The 18,803-nt window shown below is 41.2% G+C and overlaps 2 protein-coding genes across 5 annotated transcripts in view; one reads left to right on the forward strand and one right to left on the reverse strand.

Annotated features, from left to right (window-relative positions):
• ip6k1 (inositol hexakisphosphate kinase 1) overlaps positions 1 to 4,767 on the forward strand; it is a 38,017-nt gene extending 33,250 nt beyond the window's left edge. For both annotated transcript variants that reach the window (XM_085158652.1, XM_085158653.1), the window contains one exon: positions 29 to 4,767. In XM_085158652.1, coding sequence (XP_085014778.1) covers positions 29 to 508 — 480 coding nt within the window. In that variant the 3' untranslated portion in view covers positions 509 to 4,767. The remainder of the gene's footprint in view (positions 1 to 28) is intronic.
• Positions 4,768 to 7,202: 2,435 nt separating this feature from the next.
• Positions 7,203 to 18,713, reverse strand: asb14a (ankyrin repeat and SOCS box containing 14a). Of its 3 annotated transcripts, none has more exons than XM_085158649.1 (14): positions 16,881 to 18,713; positions 16,677 to 16,737; positions 14,672 to 14,850; positions 14,296 to 14,342; positions 13,272 to 13,406; positions 13,027 to 13,185; positions 12,669 to 12,914; positions 12,353 to 12,524; positions 11,439 to 11,544; positions 10,989 to 11,168; positions 10,453 to 10,581; positions 10,237 to 10,365; positions 8,632 to 8,785; positions 7,203 to 8,545 (listed from the first exon to the last, which is right to left on the reverse strand). In XM_085158649.1, exons 3-14 carry the CDS (start codon positions 14,809 to 14,811, stop codon positions 8,367 to 8,369), a joined length of 1,776 nt encoding a protein of 591 aa, XP_085014775.1. In that variant the 5' UTR covers positions 14,812 to 14,850; positions 16,677 to 16,737; positions 16,881 to 18,713; the 3' UTR covers positions 7,203 to 8,366. The 3 variants fall into 3 exon arrangements, with proteins under 3 accessions (XP_085014775.1, XP_085014774.1, XP_085014776.1); XM_085158648.1 differs by having other exon boundaries at positions 14,296 to 14,345; XM_085158650.1 differs by lacking the exon at positions 7,203 to 8,545 and having other exon boundaries at positions 8,632 to 8,790; positions 14,296 to 14,345.
• Positions 18,714 to 18,803: the final 90 nt, after the last annotated feature.

The raw sequence follows: 18,803 nt of genomic DNA on the forward strand, positions 1-18,803 counted from the left end.
GACCTGATTTTTTTTTTTTCGTCTGTAGGAACCTGAGAGCCCCTCTGTCTGGCAACCGAAGACCTCCATGTCACCCGCAGAGTCCCACTGTGGCCCGGCCTCCGATGCACCCTGTGAAACAGACATGAGCCAGAAGCCAGACACAGGATCCCTGCCCTCTCAGGGGTCTGGACTGATGGCTCCGGCCTCCCCATCACCTTCCCCTCATCCTCCCACACAAGCCCCGCCCCCTAAGTCAGACTGCCACTCCTTCCTCCCACGCCCCCCATCGCCTCACCCTCATCCAGACTCCACCTCGTCGGCTCCCAGTTTAGGATCCTTCCCCTCTCCCGCTCCCCTGCCCCAGCAGCCCCCCTTGGTGGACGTTCGCATGATCGACTTCGCCCACTCCACCTTCAAGGGTTTCCGCGGTGACACAGCCGTACATGATGGGCCAGACAGGGGCTACATGTTTGGACTGGAGAGCCTTGTCCAGATCCTGGAAAGCCTGCGGGACGACAACCTGTAGCTCCATCACTCACTTCTGTATCTTTGTGAGGACCTGAGAAGGTTTGTCTCACAGTGCGGACCAGCCTCACACCCAAAGTATAACTGGTCCTCACAAAGATAAACACACACACATACATAGACAGACAGACACACACACATATACGCACACACACAGCTGGTTGTGAGATAGTTCAGGTTGTGCTGTCAGTGCAGTTTGTCTAGCCGTGTTTCCAGCAACAATCGGCTGTAAATATGGAACATGATTCTCCAGGACATTGCCGTGCAACTGCAGGGAAGTGGGACATTGGAGCCAAAATGGCTGCCAAATAAAGATGATACGGAGAACCAACAGATACACTCACAGCTTGTGCTTCTATTCTTGTGAGGACCTTTGACATAATGCATTCCCTGAACGTAACCACAGCTAAATGACAACCCTGTAGTCGCCATGCGCATCTTTAAAGTAACTTTTGTCTTTCTGGGCGCCATTTTAATCATTTTGAAATTACAGGATGTGGTGGAGCACCTCCTGAGCTTTCTCCTGATGGAGAGATTTAAGACTGTCAGCAGGAACATGTCTGTCTCATTTCAGTCATTCAGGAGGCTAAAAATAGTTAAAAGGAATGAAGTTGTGGATGAGATCCACTTTAAAATACAGGAACGTCTTTCTGGGAAAGATTCAAATTACAGAACAGTCCAGTCTGAATAGAGCTTTGTTTATTTTACCATCACTTTCAGAATGATGAGTGTGCATAGTTGGAAGAGGACGGTTTCTCTGTGTTTGCCTAAAATCTGTAAGTGAACTAGTTTGAAAAACAAAAAAAGGGGCAACAGGTAAAACCAGATCATAGCAGAGTACTTAATGTCCTTTGGTACAAATCTGGAAACTAGAGCAGGGGCGTCAAACTCATTTTAGTTCGCACAACCCAGTTTGATCTCACATTTTTCAAACCGTGCATTTACAGCTAAACAATAAGTGCAATTTAAACAGTGTGTATCGGTTTTTCGTCCTTCTTGACATTACATTTGCATTACAGTTTAACAGTATTTTTTTTTATACACAATATTCATATGTAGAGGATTTTGGAGCTAAACAGCAGTCCATACTCTGTGCGGAACAGATGTTTGACACCCCTGAACATGAGAAACGTTCCTCTTTCCTCCTTTCAGTTTTGAAACTGCCTTCTCACACGTTCTGCACAGTGAAATAATAAACCAAAGTTGCTCTTTAACCATAACAAAATGTGAAGGATGTCCTCACAAAGATAGAGGGACACACACGCTCACAGACACACATCCTGGGAACAGTTGTCTTTGGAGCTGTTTGACAGCATCCCAGGACACAGCGTCCTCTCTGATTGGTCAATCAGCTGAATCCCACAGACCTCCCACTGAACACATTTTTTCCCCTCACTCCCTGACCTCCCATCACCTCCTTGTCCTCACTCTTTCTCTACAGAAACCAAATCTAGACAGGTGAACAGACCTCATGCTCAGAAAAACACCCAAGAATCTGTGAAAGCAATAGATGGCAAACTCTCTCCCCCCCCCCCCAAATAAAAGAGACATAGAAGTAGGCTTCAGGGAGAGAGCATAGATGCATTTCAAAATGTTGTATGGCCATTTTTTTGTTTTTCTTTTAATTTTTGTTTTGTTTTTGTATTATTTTTTTTGTTTCGTTTTTTTTTTTTGGGAGATTGAATCAGGAAAAACACGAGTAGTCGGTGTCCTGTGAAATCATCCTCGGGGTTATTGGAAGCATAAGTGTCACTTTTCCAAATCTGGTGTTGGTAATGCTTGAGCCCCTTTCAGACACGTGTCGCTTTAACATGAGTGTTCCTCACGGTTTCTTTACAACACTCCCACTAGAATGATGACGAGAGCTAAAAGTACAACACAATGTTTACTGCATCATAGAAAAACTCAGTATTGTGAGCAGTGTAATCGCACTCTGAACTAAGAAAGTCACATACAAGACTTTCGCTCCGTCTGTGAGTGTCTGAAAGGGTGCTTCAGATCTGTATTCTTAATTTATTATTGTCAACAAATGTCATGAAAAAAATACCCAAAACACTGAGACACACCTTCCTTATCCTGTTGATACTCGCAACAGCAGGTGTGTCAAACTCATTTTAGTTCATGGGTCACATAATGCCCAGTTTGATCTCAACCGGGGCCAGACTGACTGTAGACCATACATCTAAGACACTTCTGCAGCCCCCCCCCCCCTCTTTTTTTTTTAAGTGCAAAAGAAGTCAATTCTGACAACAGATGAGATGATTTAAGCAAAATAAGTGATTTTTGGTTTTACTTCTTTACACAAAGTTTTAGAGATTTTTAATTTTAATTTTTTTTGTAAACAACAACAAAATATTTTTCACTTTCCAGACATCATGTCATCAGATCTCCAGGAGTAGATGATTTATTTATCGTTTCAATGGAAAAGCAGTAAAATTGGTGTAGATTGCGCCTTCTGGTGGGCTTGTTCTGGCCTCTGGGCTGCATGTTTGACACCCTTGCAGCTACAGCTAGAAATGAGTCGTCCCCAGCAACAGCGCTGTTTACACCAGTTACAATAATAACATTTAGAAAAAACTCAAGTGTCTGCACGCCTCCCCTTAAAAACATAGTAAATTTGGGAGTAGTAGTAGTTTAGTGGCTATTCTTGAGCTTCCTCAGATGATGGGGTTGCTGATTTCTTATTTTAAGAACTTTTCATTGATGTTTTAAATACAAACCTACGACCTTTTGATTGCCTAAAATGATGTCCCCACAGGGACAAGTCTTGTGTGTAAGGGGTCAAGACTTGAACTTTTACTCATAACACATAACACTTAAGATGGCCTGAACATGCTAAAGCAAAAAAAAACAACTAATGCTCATGGCTTGGTTGCTCTAAAAAGAGAAACTTCACAAATCTCGCTAATTTGTTGACAATAATGAAAAATAAAGAATGACAACAGCCTAATTCTTTAAGTTGGGGCTGGGTGATGTGGCTGAATAACCATATTCAGCATATATTATACACAGATGAGTGACAGATAAAAGGAAAAATATGCACACCTACAAGATCTGGTGAGTGAGATTTGGTGAGGTTGTCCTTTAATTTGTCACCCTTCTGTATTTCATAACACAGAAAACAAGCAAAATCACACAGAAGTATTAAATTCATGTTCATTGAGCTCTTAGTTTGTTCAACTTTTATTTTTGAAGCTTTTATTCTATAAAAAATATTTTTATAGATGAAAACACTGAATTATCACCCAGCTCTGCCTCAAAAATAATATTAAAAAAAAATATATATATATATTTATTCCCTCTGATTGGGCTACCGATAGCCAATCGTATTTGTCCATTTATGTTTCTCCAACTGGTACCTGAGGCTGGGCTTCATGCAGCACCGCCCCCTGCTGGACAGCCACAGGAACTTAACCCCAGGAGCTGGAAAGAGAGAGAGAGCAAATATGAATATTGTATTTTTGGTTTATGATGGTGATAATTTATTTTTTTATCCTGCCTTTACCTAAAATCTGTGGGTACATGTTCTTGTCTTTTACATGGCTCCCCCACCCCCTCTCAATGTATAAAAGTTTAAAGACATTTAGTGACTCTGAGATGTGTGTGTGTGTGTCTTTGTGTGTGTGTGTGTGTGTGTGTGTGTGTGTGTGTGTGTGTGTGTGTGTGTGTGTGTGTGAGAGAGAGACGTTGGGAGCATCGTTAACAGTGTTTTTGGAGCCAGCTGAAGTCTGATTTATTTACCAGATTTCAGACTTGAGTCGGCTCGCTGAGCTCCTGAGCTGTTTGTGGGACGCTCAGCTGTGTGTGTGTGTGTGTGTGTGTGTGTGTGTGTGTGTGTGTGTGTGTGTGTGTGTGTGTGTGTGTGTGTGTGTGTGTGTGTGTGTGTGTGTGTGTGTGTGTGTGTGTGTGTGTGTGTGTGTGTGTGTGTGTGTGTGTGTGTGTGTGTGTGAGAGAGCGTTAGAGCCATCTTCGGTTTGTTTCACTTCATGTTAAGGGAGCTGGTGAAGAACTGCATGCACATTAATGCCCTCCTGTTTGAGTCTGTTTTCACCACCACATCAGACCGCCCTCGTTGCAGTCGTCTCTGAGTCTCAAGCGGCGATGGGTCCACGCATCCTCTAAGATCATGAGATTTCATCATGGATATTAGCCTCAGTGATTGATCGGACTTGTTTAGCAGCATTCTCTGCCTCTGCCATCGTCCTGACTGTTTGTTTAGAACAGTGAAAATAAGTGAGATTAAATCTTTCCAGAAGCTTTTGGGCTTGTGTTGTGATTCCTGAAAGCACGGGGGGGGGGGGGGGGGGGGGGGTGTCAGAATTAAAAGACTCAGTACAGTAAAGACTCACGTCATCCAGTGTCTGAGTTCAGAGTGAACAATCACGGAAAAAATTCACCTCTGGGCATTTGGGACCAGGATCACAAACACACTTTAATGCCCTCCAGTCACAGTTTATCCACAATTCATCCTCTCAAATCTTATTTCCTCCGCCTGGACTTGAAAGCAGGGGAGGAAGAGTAAAAAGAAAACAGGAGTTGAGGCAACAGGCGCTTTAAATAAATGAGACCCAAAAAAGAAAAACAATCAAAAGTGGGGATTTAATGAAAAGCTTTAGTGGTTGTGTTGAGTCTGTTGATAGTCATGGAAAATAGAGAACTGGGCAGGCTGACGTGGCTGAAAAGCAATATTCTGTCTGTTTTACACACAAAAATGACAAATTAAAGGAAAAATCTCCACAACTACAGTAAGGCCTAACACCTTGCTTCAACACTTGGAGTTTTGAAGCGAATTCCTTACTTTGAAGCTCTTTTTTTGAAAATTATGTCAAATAATGGTGTTTAGTGCAGGCCAACTACAGTGTTTGAGTGCAACAATGTTCCTATATAACTCTTATATTTAGCCCTGCTTTTAATTAAATTTGTAAGTAGAATAAAATGCAGGGTAAGAGTCCTCCTTTCATCATGCTTTGTACATTCCAACTGTGCCACTGCTCTTGTAAACATGGAGGGTAAAAACACTCCAGCAAAAGATGCACCTGTGCGTCTTCTCTTCTATTGGTGCATTTTAGAAGCTAAAACTTGCTTTAAAATCATGTACTTGAGATCGATTTTCAGGTCACAGGCAGAAGGGCAGAGCGGGTAAGAAGGCATGAAATGGAGAAACGAGAGAAACCTTCAAATTGTCTGCAAACATCAGAGAACCGCTCCCCCCAAAAATAAATGTACCACAACTGAAAGCAAGATTTCTCCATTTACATACTTAATTAGGTACACCTGTTTAGCCGCTAACCAGTCAGAGGCATGTAGACATGCTCCAGACTACCCACTGAAGGTAAAATCTGCACAAAAGGTGATGTAAATGATTTTGAACATGGTATAGTTATTGATGCTAGACAGTATTTCAGAAACTTCTGATCTGCAGGGTTTACAGAGAATGGGCCAAAAAAGAGAAAATATCCAGTGAGCGACAGTCCTCTGGGAGAATATGTCTTCTTGATGAAAGGAAAACCGAGAATTGTGGCGCTGCTAGCAAAGCAAAATTAACTCAAACAATCACTCATTTCAACCAAGGTATGCAGAAGAGCATCTCTGAGTGCAAATGTTGTCAGATTAAAGTAGTCTCTAATATTGTTGGATATGAATAAAACACCCTGAGGTGACCGTTTTGAGCTTTAACTTAAAAAATAAAATGTAATCAAATAGTGGCACTCAGAAAAATTAAATTTCACATATTTGCAGCTTAATATTTAGAAATATTTTCTTTTTTAATTTGATATTATATTCGATTGCATTTATATAAGCTGTATTTGAAAGCTGGACATAGCCATTGTGATGCGACACATGTAATTTCATACATAACCCTTAAAATATATTTTCATGCACTGTTCCTATTCAAAACACTAAAATTGCTTACAGCCAGCAATAATACAAGGAAAAAATATATAGAGATATGTAATTCACCCATAAGCATGTCATCAGGTCTGTTATGCTCGAGATAGCCACACCCTGAAGCTTGGACTTTACACATCCACAAGTACGCAAAGGCCCTCTTGACCTGCATGATTTAAATTTTGTCATCAGATTGTGGGTGTGAGGATTGATGATTTACATAACAGGGCACCAACTGTGTGTGCGCCTCAGCCGGAAATCTCCAGGGGTGTCTGCAACCGGTCTGCAGTTAAGGCTTAAAGATTATCCCGCTTTAAGGCAATATTACTCTGGATGATACCATTATTTACAATAAACATCATTTTGTGTTAATCAAGTTTTAAACTTGAAACTTACACTGATTGCTGGGAAGTCTGCTGGCCATTAAACATAATACAGCTTTAGTTTTAGGGTACTAGAAGTCTTCACTTCTCAGGTCCAGAAGCTGTGCAGCCAAACTTTTACAGTTAAACCTGTGTTGATGCTTCAAACTCAGCAGCAGTCTTTAGATGAGACTTTTTTTCCCCCTGGTGTGACATAGACTTTCCAAAAAAAGCGGGAAAATCTCTTAACTGAAGTGAGAGACTTTTCTCATCAAAGCACCTCAGCAGGGGTTATCCCAGGTGCTGGTCTCTGTGACCTCTGAGACATCCTGTCACCTCTACTCCACATGTGCTGTTACATAAGGTCCTTCAACCGACCTCAGACCGCTTATGGAAAGTTTTTATCAAGTCTTTTCTCAAACCTTTCAAAATATAATCTCTGACTTCAGTCTGACTCAGTTTATTTCACCAGATTTTCAAATTACAGCATTATTATGTTTATTTTTGCTGTCGTTGTCATAAATCACCACGTTGAATACTGACATCAATTTTATGTTGTTACATCACATTTTATACATTTACACTTAGCAATTTAAAGCAATATGTGTATAAAACATGTAATGTTATATTGACGGGCTATTAGCAGGCTATTATAACGTAAATATCCAGGACATGTGGTAATGTGTTTGTATAGTCCCGCACATTATTTGGATATTCAAAAATATTAAAACTAATTAAAAACACTGTGGAAACTGCTGTTTTATCAATACAATAGCCTACAGATCTCTAACCTTACTGTACACCTGTGTAAATGGTAAATGGCCTGTATTTGTATAGCGCTTTTTACTAGTTCCCCCTAGGGACCCCAAAGCGCTTTACACACCCAGTCATCCACCCATTCACACACACACATTCACACACTGGTGGAGGCAAGCTACAGTTGTAGCCACAGCTGCCCTGGGGCAGACTGACAGGGCATCAGTAAAGACATCAGTAAAGACAATGGGGACCCGCATCACACCTTTCTTTAGCAGATACCACATTTTCCAAAATAAATAACCTTACAAAAACAAGATGGTGCTTGATTTTTTTCTAACGTAAACTTAAATACAATGATTATAAAATGACTTAATAATACATTATAGTTTCTTTGATGTAGAAAACATTTGTTTTTTTATTATTTGTATTTATAACCCTCTCAGGCTCAAATTAAGTTTTAGTTGCTAATGCACAACCAAGTCCTGCAGTGGTACTTCTGAATAAAAAAAACTCATTAAATATGTATGTGGGGTAATCAGGTTGTTAGTTTTTAACTGTTGCATATCGGCAACAGTTTATTTAAAAGAAATATGCATGTGTACAATAACATATTCGCACAGTTGGACACGTTGGACACGCACACGTCATATTTAGAATACACCAGCATCATTTCCTAATTGTTGCCTTTGACCTTCACATCAATCTATCTTTTCGAGCTGTCGTGTTTACGAACTCTACCAAAAAACACATGTTTTGCATGCTCCTTAATTTCCCCCATTTTCTTTGTGAAATAAAAATATGCACATTTGTATGTCAGCCTAACACGCTCCTCTTTTAGCCTCTAAATTATCATCCCGGATTGCCGCCCCACCGGCCCCGCAGCAGGTTGTACTCCCGGTACAGGATGTAGTCCTTCAGCCGCTCCGGCAGCGGCACGTAGCTCATGAAGACCTGGGACCGGAGACGGAGGCGGCCGAGGCTCCGGCGGATTCGCAGGCGGCAGAGATGCTGCAGGCAGCGGGTGTTTTCTGAGAGAGCAGCGGAGGAAGTGAAGGCCATCGGTGAGTTCAGGATTTTCCCTCTGAGCTAAGAGACAACATCTAATTTCAGTCACCTTGCAGTCTGCAGATGTCCGGCCACTGCTTCTGCTCCATCAGAACCGCCTTCAGTTTGGAACACATGGTCACGTGATCCACGTAATCCAGCAGGACACGAACCACGTGGCCCGACAGGTGTTTCAGCCAGGAAACTGTGATCACCTCGCAGAACTGCGCTGACAGACAAACGAAAGAGCTTTTATTTTATCACTGAAAACAAACAGAGAAGGTTTGCCTTCTGAGTCTGAGTCATGATTACCTTAAACCCGTGATCTGGAGAAAGGAAAAATTGGCTTTTTGTGGAAAGTACCATGTTCCTGATCGTTTTATGTGTCCTTGGAGAACAATTAAACAAACAAAAAAATCTACATATAGACCTAGTAGTTGCTTGGGGTTGGGGTTTTCACTGATGATAAAGAGGCTGAAGTTCCAGCAGCTTGTAGTATAAAGAACAACTTTATTGATTGACATGCGTTTTAGCCTATTGCCTTAGGTCATCAGCAATATATTGCAGACAGCACTCAAAAACGACATGTGTGGGGTATACTTTAAAATATACCTTAAAATGTCTGTCCTTTTAGAGAAAAGTGTCACGTCTATTTTATTTATAGTCTAGAGCTCATTGAACAAAACTTGACCAAAGTGGCTTAAAGACAGGCACATTTACATTCCAGGTATCTAAAAAAACAGTTTTAAAACACATGAAAAGCTCAAAGACTTGTTTTATTGTGTTAACTAACTACTGTAGATTGTAAAAATCATGGTCATTTAAATAGTCATCATTAAATGTGTTCATGATTTTCAAATTGATGATTCATCTCATAAGTCATGGTACACTGCTCTCCCCTACGCAAGCTGCCCACCTGGGCTCAAGACTGCCATGAACTGAAAACTGCTAGAACATTAGCGTGAATGTCCACAGGGAAGTGAGTTTTAAATAATTATGGGCTGACAGGTTGTCAACCAAGAAAGAAACCCCTGCGCCAAAATTGACACTTTCAAGCTCAACTGAAATTTGTATCTACCCACATGGACAAGCTAAATACCTTGTGGAGAAAAGTTTTATGGTTTGGGACTGTTGGATAGATTAATAAAGAGGGAAAAATACTTTCACACTCTTCAATACAGAGCTAGATGGTTGAAACTTGGACATAATTGAGTCTTCCAAAAGGACAATAATCCCAAACACACATCAGAACTGGTTTTGGGATGGATGAAGTGGGTTAACATGAAGCTTCAAATCTGTATGTGTACTTCGACCCTGTGTGGATAAGAGAAAATCCAAAATGAATTCAAACTTGTGCACCTAATTCAGTTTTTTTAAGTCATTAAAGACTTATGCCGTACAATCATTCCACCCTGGAAAAACAACAGTTCAAAGAAATCATGAAAAGCTTGAAATTACCATGGCATTCATTCCCATGATGTATGTATAAACTTCTCACAACTAGTAGGTGAAGTTGTGTCAGAAACCTTTATCTCATTTAAAACTGGTGATGACTTTGACTGATCATAGCACTATTTTGGTGGTGAGACTTTTAAATATCTTGGGTCACCTAGAGAAACATGCAGGTTTTACTTCCATCTTTTATGTACAGCCTACATGTCACCTTTTATATTACCATAGTGTCTTTGATCACGCTGTCGCTCCATCCCTCATAGTCTTCAGGGATGTGGGGTTTGTTTCCATAGGGACAGTCAAAGCAGCGCTCCACATTGTAACCATAGTTACAGAGCATCCTGAGAATCACCTGACACACATGACATGAAAACACAATAAAATGAGTGAAGCTGTTGAATCTGCAGTAGAGATGTACTGAATAAAGACTGTGGCTCACCTCGTCTTTGAAAGCGTACTGCAGCGCTGACGGGAAGTGAGTCGTGTTTATCCTGGCGTAATAGTTGACGTTGGCTCCGAACCGCAGCAACAGGTCCATCAACTCATAGTTGCCCATGCGCAGTGCAACCTTAAAAAACAGAATACTGAATCATAAACAGTGGTATTATTTTTTTTCCTGATGAACAGACCCAGATTCAACCACCCAGCTCAGGACATTGTACCAAACCTTTAAGGAAACACAAATTGAGGTTTTGCTTGCATATTAGGGAAGAACATTAGGTGAGATATCTGGGTGTCAACCCAGGAGGAAATTTTAATCCTCAGATAGTCAGTGTCATAAATTTCTGGCAAATGTGTTCATTTTCTGCATAAATTTATAATGGAAATGCCTTTTCTAATGTAAAGAACCCACATGATAAACACACACTGGTATTCTGCTGCTTCTTTGATGTTTTAATTTGTGAAAAAATGCATGTGGAGGGCACATGCCCGCCACCCCACCCCTGAGATCAGCACCTGTGCTCACATTTGTACCTGCAGACATTTGACCGGGTCCTGGTTGGTCATGGCTCCGGCCTCCAGCAGCAATTTTGCTGATGGCATATCATTATTAGAGACGGCAAAGAAAAGAGCTGACTTCCTCTCATCATCGTAGCTGCGGCGAACCCAGGGGTGGAGCATGTAGTTGGGGTCGTATCCTGCATCCAGCAATACCTGATAGGAGTTTGAAGATGAGGGAACATCTAAACTGGGAACTTTTGCATGAGTAATAAAAAGAAGTCATTCTAACGTGATGATTTAGCCCCAACAGACCCAGACATTTCACACTATGAAATGAAGTTGCTTTGTTATATTGTCACCAACAATCCCTCATTTAGGAGAAATCTCTCTATTTAAATGGTAGAGCAACAAACACATGCTGCTTACACCTACTTTTATTGATTATAGAAACACCCATAAACACACACACACACACACACACACCTTGATGCAGTTTGTGTGTCCTCCCGCAGCAGCTGAGTGAAGGGGACTCATCCCACTGTCATTTATGTCCCCCATAGAGGTGACAGGAAGCAGTAGTTGCAGAGCTCTGACAGCAAACACACAAAGATACACATTTTTCATGCTTGTTGATTTATTCGCCAAGTTCAAATTAAAGTGACATTCAGTAGTGTGCAAAAGACTTGAGCCACCACTCACTTCTTTACCATAACCTGCTAAAATGAGAAACAGGTGCAGCGATTTACTGAAACATGTCTAAACACACATGCAAATATGGTAAAAACTCTGTTCGTACAACTCCAATGATGCCTTTTGTTCTGTTCTCTGACCGTTGCTGATAACTGCATTAACCTTCAGTCTGAGTAAAATAAGTTTTGGGGATGTTTATGGATTGTCTTGTTTTGTATTTTTCATAATCATGTATTTTGGTTCTGTATCCTGTGTTATTTAGTCTTCTGTTTATGGTGTTCCGTTTACATTCCTGGGGTTTGTGTTGATCCCGTTTCTGTTCCTTTAGTTGCCTGATTGCTTCAGTTGATAATACGTTTTTAATAACCCCATTAGGTGTTCCCATTCTGTCCCTCCAGTCTTGTCTTTGTGTTATTTCCTGTCTTATTTTGATAGTCTTTTGTCTCATGTGAGTTTGGTTCTACTTTCCTGTGTTTCTTGTTTTTGTTTTTCTGTGAATTAATAAATTATTTTAGTTTTTTCAATAATGAGACAATGAGGTGCCAGTACTTTTTCTATAGTTTTAAGGATTTATATCTTAGGTGTGGTTTCTATGATAATTTATAGCAGCATTTCTTTGTAATGTGGAAACCCTGAGATGGTTTTTGCTTACATAATCAGAAATGCATGCTTTATTAAATGTTTTCAGAAGAAGTTTGAACACTTACTCCAGGTGTCCTCGGTGAGCGACACGGTGGATTGGCATGTGTCCCGTGTGTTTGGCAACGTTGGCATCGGCACCATATTCCAGCAGGAGGCTGATGACGGCTGGATTACCAGACGCTGATGCTTCATACATGATAGATGCCTCGTCCTGTGCCTGAGAGAAGACGTCAGCACCTGCAGGACAAGCAACATGCTTTTAAAGCCGTGGTGTGTTTTCTTCTCTTTAACCCAAGATTAGTTTCTTTCTCAGCTGAATCTAACTCTGACCGAGACTTTCTAGCATCTAATGGACCATTATCTAGTTGAAGCTTCTATCACCTTTCTTCAGCAGAATCTGCACCACCTCTAGGTGACCTTCCTGAGCTGCTAGAGCCAGTGGCGTGAGGCCATAGTGGCTGCGGGGGTCGGGCCTCGCTCCGGCCTCCAGCAGTACCTTTACCATCTCCGTTCTGCCGAACCGTGAGGCCTCGTGGAGGGGCCGACGGCCGTGGCAACCCTCCTGGTGCACGTTGGAGCCACGCAGGAGCAGGAGCTTCACCAAGTCCAGGCGGTCTAAGCGTATCGCTGCAGACAGGCAGAATCGGACAACAACAAACATCACAGAAAAAGCTGTGAGTTAGAGTCTGAATCAGTGTTAGCTCTTGGTATTGAAGTCTGGAAATGCCATGCATCTTACCCACAAATAGCGGTAAGTCCTGGTTGTCATCCTGGATGTCTGGGCTGGCTCCATGTTTGAGGAGGAAGGAGGCATTTTCTATAAGACCATGTTCTACTGCGAGGAAGAGTGGAGTCTGACCTCGCAGCGTGCAACACTTCACTGAGTCTGGGCCTGAAGCTGGAAAACAGGTGCCAGATTAGTTTACATAAAGGCCATCATCACTTACCACACATCTGCACAGAAACACTGAAGCTGACACAAACCTTTGTACGTGAGCTCCAGGATGCTCTGGTTGCTCTGAGATGCTGCTTCGTGGAGAGGCGTCCAGCGTCTGCTGTCTGCCAGTGAAAAGCTCTCTTTCTGTCTGACACACAGATCCTTCAGGAGCTTCTCATTACCTGCAAGGATGGACATTTGTACAGAATCTCAGTCTGCAGCATGTAAACATCAGAACCACTTTTTGTTGTTTTATGTGAAGCATACAGTGGTTCAACAAATATATGTCCTCATAGAAAGAAAAATGAAGAAGAAGAACAAAACAACAATGCTGGTGCCTTTAAAGCACTCAAAGTCATCTGCAGCACCAAATTAACAACAAGGACAGTATTAAAACAGGTTTAAAATACAGGGAAAATGATTAAAAACAGATGGTAAGTGGTAATAAGTAATAAGTGGTAATAAGTTCTAAAGACGATGTGCAGAAGGTTGTGTTGGGTCTGAAGCAAGAAGGAGGAGTCAGGAGAAGAGCTGAAGCTGAGCGTAGGAAACAGAAAGGAGTTTATGGATGAAGATATGCAGGAGCCAAATCACTGAAAGGTGGATACTTGGTATGTTGGGGAATGGGGAGTCCATGAAGCCAGATAGGATGGATAGGTGTAAAATGATCAGCAGACAAGATGATTCAGAGACTTTTAACATTATGGGAAATATGGAACTGACAACAATCCATACAGACAACAAAAGGGTGTATGTTGGAAAGTGAGACCTCAAAGCTAATGAGAATAACTTGACTTTTATTGCGACTGGGCTGATTGAGCGTCATCCAAGTGGTGATGGCCTGTAGGCAGGAGGTGAGGAGAGGATGTGGCACATGTTTTTTTATGTGCCAGGGAAGAAGATGCAAATTCTTAGCATAAGAACTAAGCTCACTGATGTTGTTCAAGCAGTCACATGCTAGACTGCATTATGTCAAAGTCTTTTTCTTATTTCATTTCTGAAAAAGAAAACAAAGCTTTAGCTTATTTTTATTATTTAACAATAAAACCAGAAGTGTTCATCTTGTCTCACCTTGTCTAATAGCAGTGAAGATCTTGCTGATGTCTGCAGATTCTGAGCTGCTGGAAAGAAAAAACAGAACGAAACAAAACAAAACCCCCACCACACTCAGTTTCCATCTGTTTTCCATCTTTTACTGGCGCTATGTGATGTCAAAGAGAGCAGATCTTGAATATGGTCACATATCAATCACAAGAAAGCTGCTTAAACAAATTTGTTTCAAACAGAAAGCAAACTGAGGGGCTGCACAATGGTTCAGTATTATTTTAAAGAGTGAATCATGCATATAAAGGATTCCAAAAATAAAAAACTGAAGCTGAATATGAGCACAACAAGTTCCTTAAAACGTGGCAAACATCTGATTTTTCCAGGTATCTGCTGGACTGACCTCCTGTCCTCCTGCGTTGTGGCGCTTTTGTGCATCTCCTTCTGCTTGTTGCTCTCCAGCAGACTCTGTTCAATCATGTACTGAGTGGCTGCATCGTCGTCATCATCCTCATCGTGAATGCCGAACCGATCAAGCTCCATGATGCCAGAATAAATGATCGCGGTCAGACCAGGTGAAACCTGCGTATTTAAATCGGGTCAGCGTTTAATCAATCTCTACTTTCTGATGTTGAAACCGGGCTGCTGAGTTAAAGAGGTCATATGTTCATGTTAATGGAAAGAAACCTACACAGGTCATTCCAGACACCAAAGACGAGCCAGTGGCCACGGCTCTAAGGAGACCTTGGATCTAGCTGACTTTTCTGAGAACTTAATCAGATTACTTAATCTGTGAAACCAGTGCAAGAAATTTAGAAGCAAACACTTTGCTCTTTGATTTTGTAAAATAATCCAAAAAAATAAAAATCATCATTTACATTTAAAACATGCAAGATTCGACTCAAGCTGTGGACCTTTTATTGAAGGTCATCCATCTGTCTACTGTCAAATTAAAGCTTTTTCACAGTGTTAACCTTTCACATACACTCACCTTTCTGTTTATTAGCAACAGCTGTATGCTTGCTTATTCATGCAGCATGTGGCTGCACAAGGAGAAACTGATAAATCTCAGTGATTTTATGGTACGACTGCTGTGGCTGATCTGGAGTTTTTCTCCACAAAAAGTTATTTTAACTCAGTTTTCCCTTACATTTTTCTTGTTTTGTTTGGCCTCAACGTTCAGTTTAATTATTGATTTTGTCTTCTGAGAATCCTGCTTTTGTCTGTCTGTGAGCTAAATGGAATTTATGGTATTTATATAGTACCTTTCTACTCAGCGGAGCACTCAATGTACTTTTTACTGGAGCGCTCATTCATCCGATCATACAGCACTTTTATCTATGTCTGAGTGCTTTCTAATTGTCTGATTAATGCATCAGGGCAACTTAGGGTTCAGCATCTTGCCCAGGGACACTTTGGTACACAGCTGGAGGAACCACTGAACCACTGACCTTCCAATTGGTAGATGACCCACGCTACCACCTGAGGCACAGCTAAATGTCTTATATTTTATTATTGTCTTCACCCTGTGTTAGTCCCAGTTTTTTGTTTTTTGTTTGTAAAAGGCAAAAATATGCCTGAGCCCAGGAGCACTGAGATTCAATGATGTGATACAATGGAACTTTTTGGAGGTTATTGCAGGTAAAAGAAAATAATATTGGAGCTGTGGAGGCTAATATTCCAAGAAAAAATATTCAGAGTTTCAGTGACTAAATTGTTACAATATGGGAGAAAAAACATTATAGTCATAAAGCTACAAGGTGGGACCACTGATGTGGTCTAAAATTAAAGGTTCTTATCTAAGAAAAATACTCAGAACAAAAAGCAGCAGGAAGTGCTGTGGAGTGATTGTTCCAGGTCTGTGTTTTTATTCCTGGAAGTTCTTGAAAGTTCAAAATAATCCTCTGTGTCCTCAGGAACACAGATTTCCTTCCTTTTTATTTGTTTGTTTCTGAGTCACATGAGAGCTGAAAATTGGTGCTACTCAACACATGCTCCTTTTCAGACACATTGTTATTTCTGGACTCTACTCACAGATCAAAATAATCTTTGTTTAGCCTTTTCTGGGCCTCAGTGCATCCACTCCAGTCATCACCTGACCGAAACAAGTTATTTTAGCTCTTCCCACTTTTAAGCCAAGTTTCTACTGATTGGCTGCTCCTCATTAATGTTACGTTTAAAAGCCACAGCATGTGAACGAGGGCTGAAGTGTCTGCGATGAGCATATTAGGGATGCCCGCTCTTTGTGACATCATAGAGAGCCAAGAGTTGAAACAACAGCCTGGAACTGAATGTGTACTACAGTGTGAAGCAAGCGTTCTTGGCTCACAGTGATTGCTTTTACATTACTTGGACCTTATTAGTTGAAATCAGATGGTGACAGATCAGATGTCACCTGTTTCCTTTACCTTGTGGTTTGGTGTTGGGTTGGCTGAGTCCCTGCAGATTCAAAGTTGTTGTTGCTGAAAGCTGGCAGAAGGAGAAGGAGGAGGTCTGTGAAACCAGATCTTTATGTCCACACGGGTTCTCTCGATAAAGCTCCACAGCTTCTGTGTCCTTCAACAATATGTTCATATAGCATGACTCCAAATACACACATGCGATTTACTCACCAGATTAACACATCTGCATCAGAGACGTTTCACATGTGTGACAATCCTGCAAAGCTCAGGCTCAGGGCCTGTCATGTTTCCTCTGTGCAGCTACAACACTCTGGCTGAGAGGACGGGGATCTGACACCAGTTACTATATTTACCTGCTGTAGACAGACAGCGTGACACTGCAGGGTGGTTAGAGTTGTTTACCCGGACACACCTCCACCCTCCAGTCTGTTTGGTGTCTGCTTCTCATTGTCAGCTCGTCTGCCTGATTTTGTTGACAATTTAGAATTAAAAAAAGAAACTGTTGACACAATCGGCGTCTGTTGACACAATCATCAGAGTTTGCCTGAATTTTGTTATCAAATTATCCCAGTTTAAAAAAGCCCCACACACCTCAGATTTGCCTTTTTTAGGGTTTTTTTTAAAATTTTTTAAAGAAAACATTCTAAGCTGTGTTCTTCAAATTGTTTAGGGCAAATATCTGGTACTGTGGCAGGACTCCAGCTGTGGACCTGCCTGGCGAGCTTCACGACGCTGAGCTGTGAGCACAGACCTCACTAAAGGTTGTCAGCTGGAGGTCAGTTTGTAGGGCTCTGGCAGTGCTCCTGCTTTCGGACCTGGCACAAAGGAGCAGATACCCATCCCACTGCTGGGCTGATGACCTTCTATGGCCCTGTCCGGCTCTCCTTGTAACTCCTCCACACTCTTAAAACTCAGCTGGAAGACAGAGTAAACCTTCTGATGGCACTGAAGGAGCTGGACTAGCCTGCAGGCACCACCTCACACTATTAGTGCCAAGGACGCAAGCATAAAGCAAAACTAGACAGATGAGTCAGGAAGGACAAGGAGAGAGCGGTGGTCATGGGTTCAAAATGGTTTCTGGATCCAACTTGTTATCCATGAAGTTTAAACGACTTGGTGTCATGATGTGACTTTTATTTATTTTAATCAGTGCAGAATGTAATTCAAACTTTTCCCACCAGAGGGCAGCGTTTTACCGTGTTTACTGAGACGTTACCAGCTGTTACTGTTAGGCATTTCTTTCTTTTATTTGTTTTAGCTTGAAGCTAGTTTTCTCAAGAGGTATTTCATTTCTCCAGGGCACCACCATCAATGAACGTGTTTTTAATGAGCTCCTTAAATAAAAATTACAGACTCACTGCAGCATCTGCTGTTACAAAGTGGTATCAGACTAAAACCACAGACAGCACAGATACAGCTTTAGTTTATCTCCTTGGAAATTAAGTCAGAAGCATGAAGTTTTTATAACATTTTTAAAAGAATAAGGACCTTTAAGTGTAGTTTTTATTTTTATTTCACTTCTTAAAATATTTGTGATTTGTTTGTATTAATCGTGTAACACTTGTAGTACCAAAGTAACTGGAAAACTTTTTTTTAAAACTTAAAAATAATAACAACACAGGTTGGGCCACAAAATGCCATCATTTTGTGACACCGGACCACAACCAGGTCAGCAGCACTTTTAGATTTTTTCTTCTTCTGCTGAACTCAAAAGCTCCTTTTGGGGGATAAACCACCAGAGGACTTTGCTCGGTATAACCCAAAAATGTGTTCTTTTTACATTAAGGGGAGGTCTGTATGTCTTCACTTATTTTTGATCCACAGTATTATGACCCAGCTTTTACGTCACATGAAAGGGTGAGTGCAAAATGACCAAACCGCAAAAATATGTTCATGAGAAACTTGTTTTTGCTACTGTTCACATTAATGAGATCTTACAAAATTACTTGAAGTCCTTATTTTGAGGATATATACAGAAAAGATTGACATAATTGGCCTGAATTAAATGTTAAACGTAAGCCAGTTTCTGGTATATTGATGTAGTTTAACCTGAAATTCAAGCAAAAACAGTTTGCATGATTCACTGCTTAACAGTGCAAAAACATCAGTTTAACTCACTGTGCCTTAAAAACA

The sequence above is a fragment of the Neolamprologus multifasciatus genome, chromosome 5 (assembly GCF_963576455.1).
Source record: "Neolamprologus multifasciatus chromosome 5, fNeoMul1.2, whole genome shotgun sequence".
Classification (NCBI taxonomy): domain Eukaryota; kingdom Metazoa; phylum Chordata; class Actinopteri; order Cichliformes; family Cichlidae; genus Neolamprologus; species Neolamprologus multifasciatus.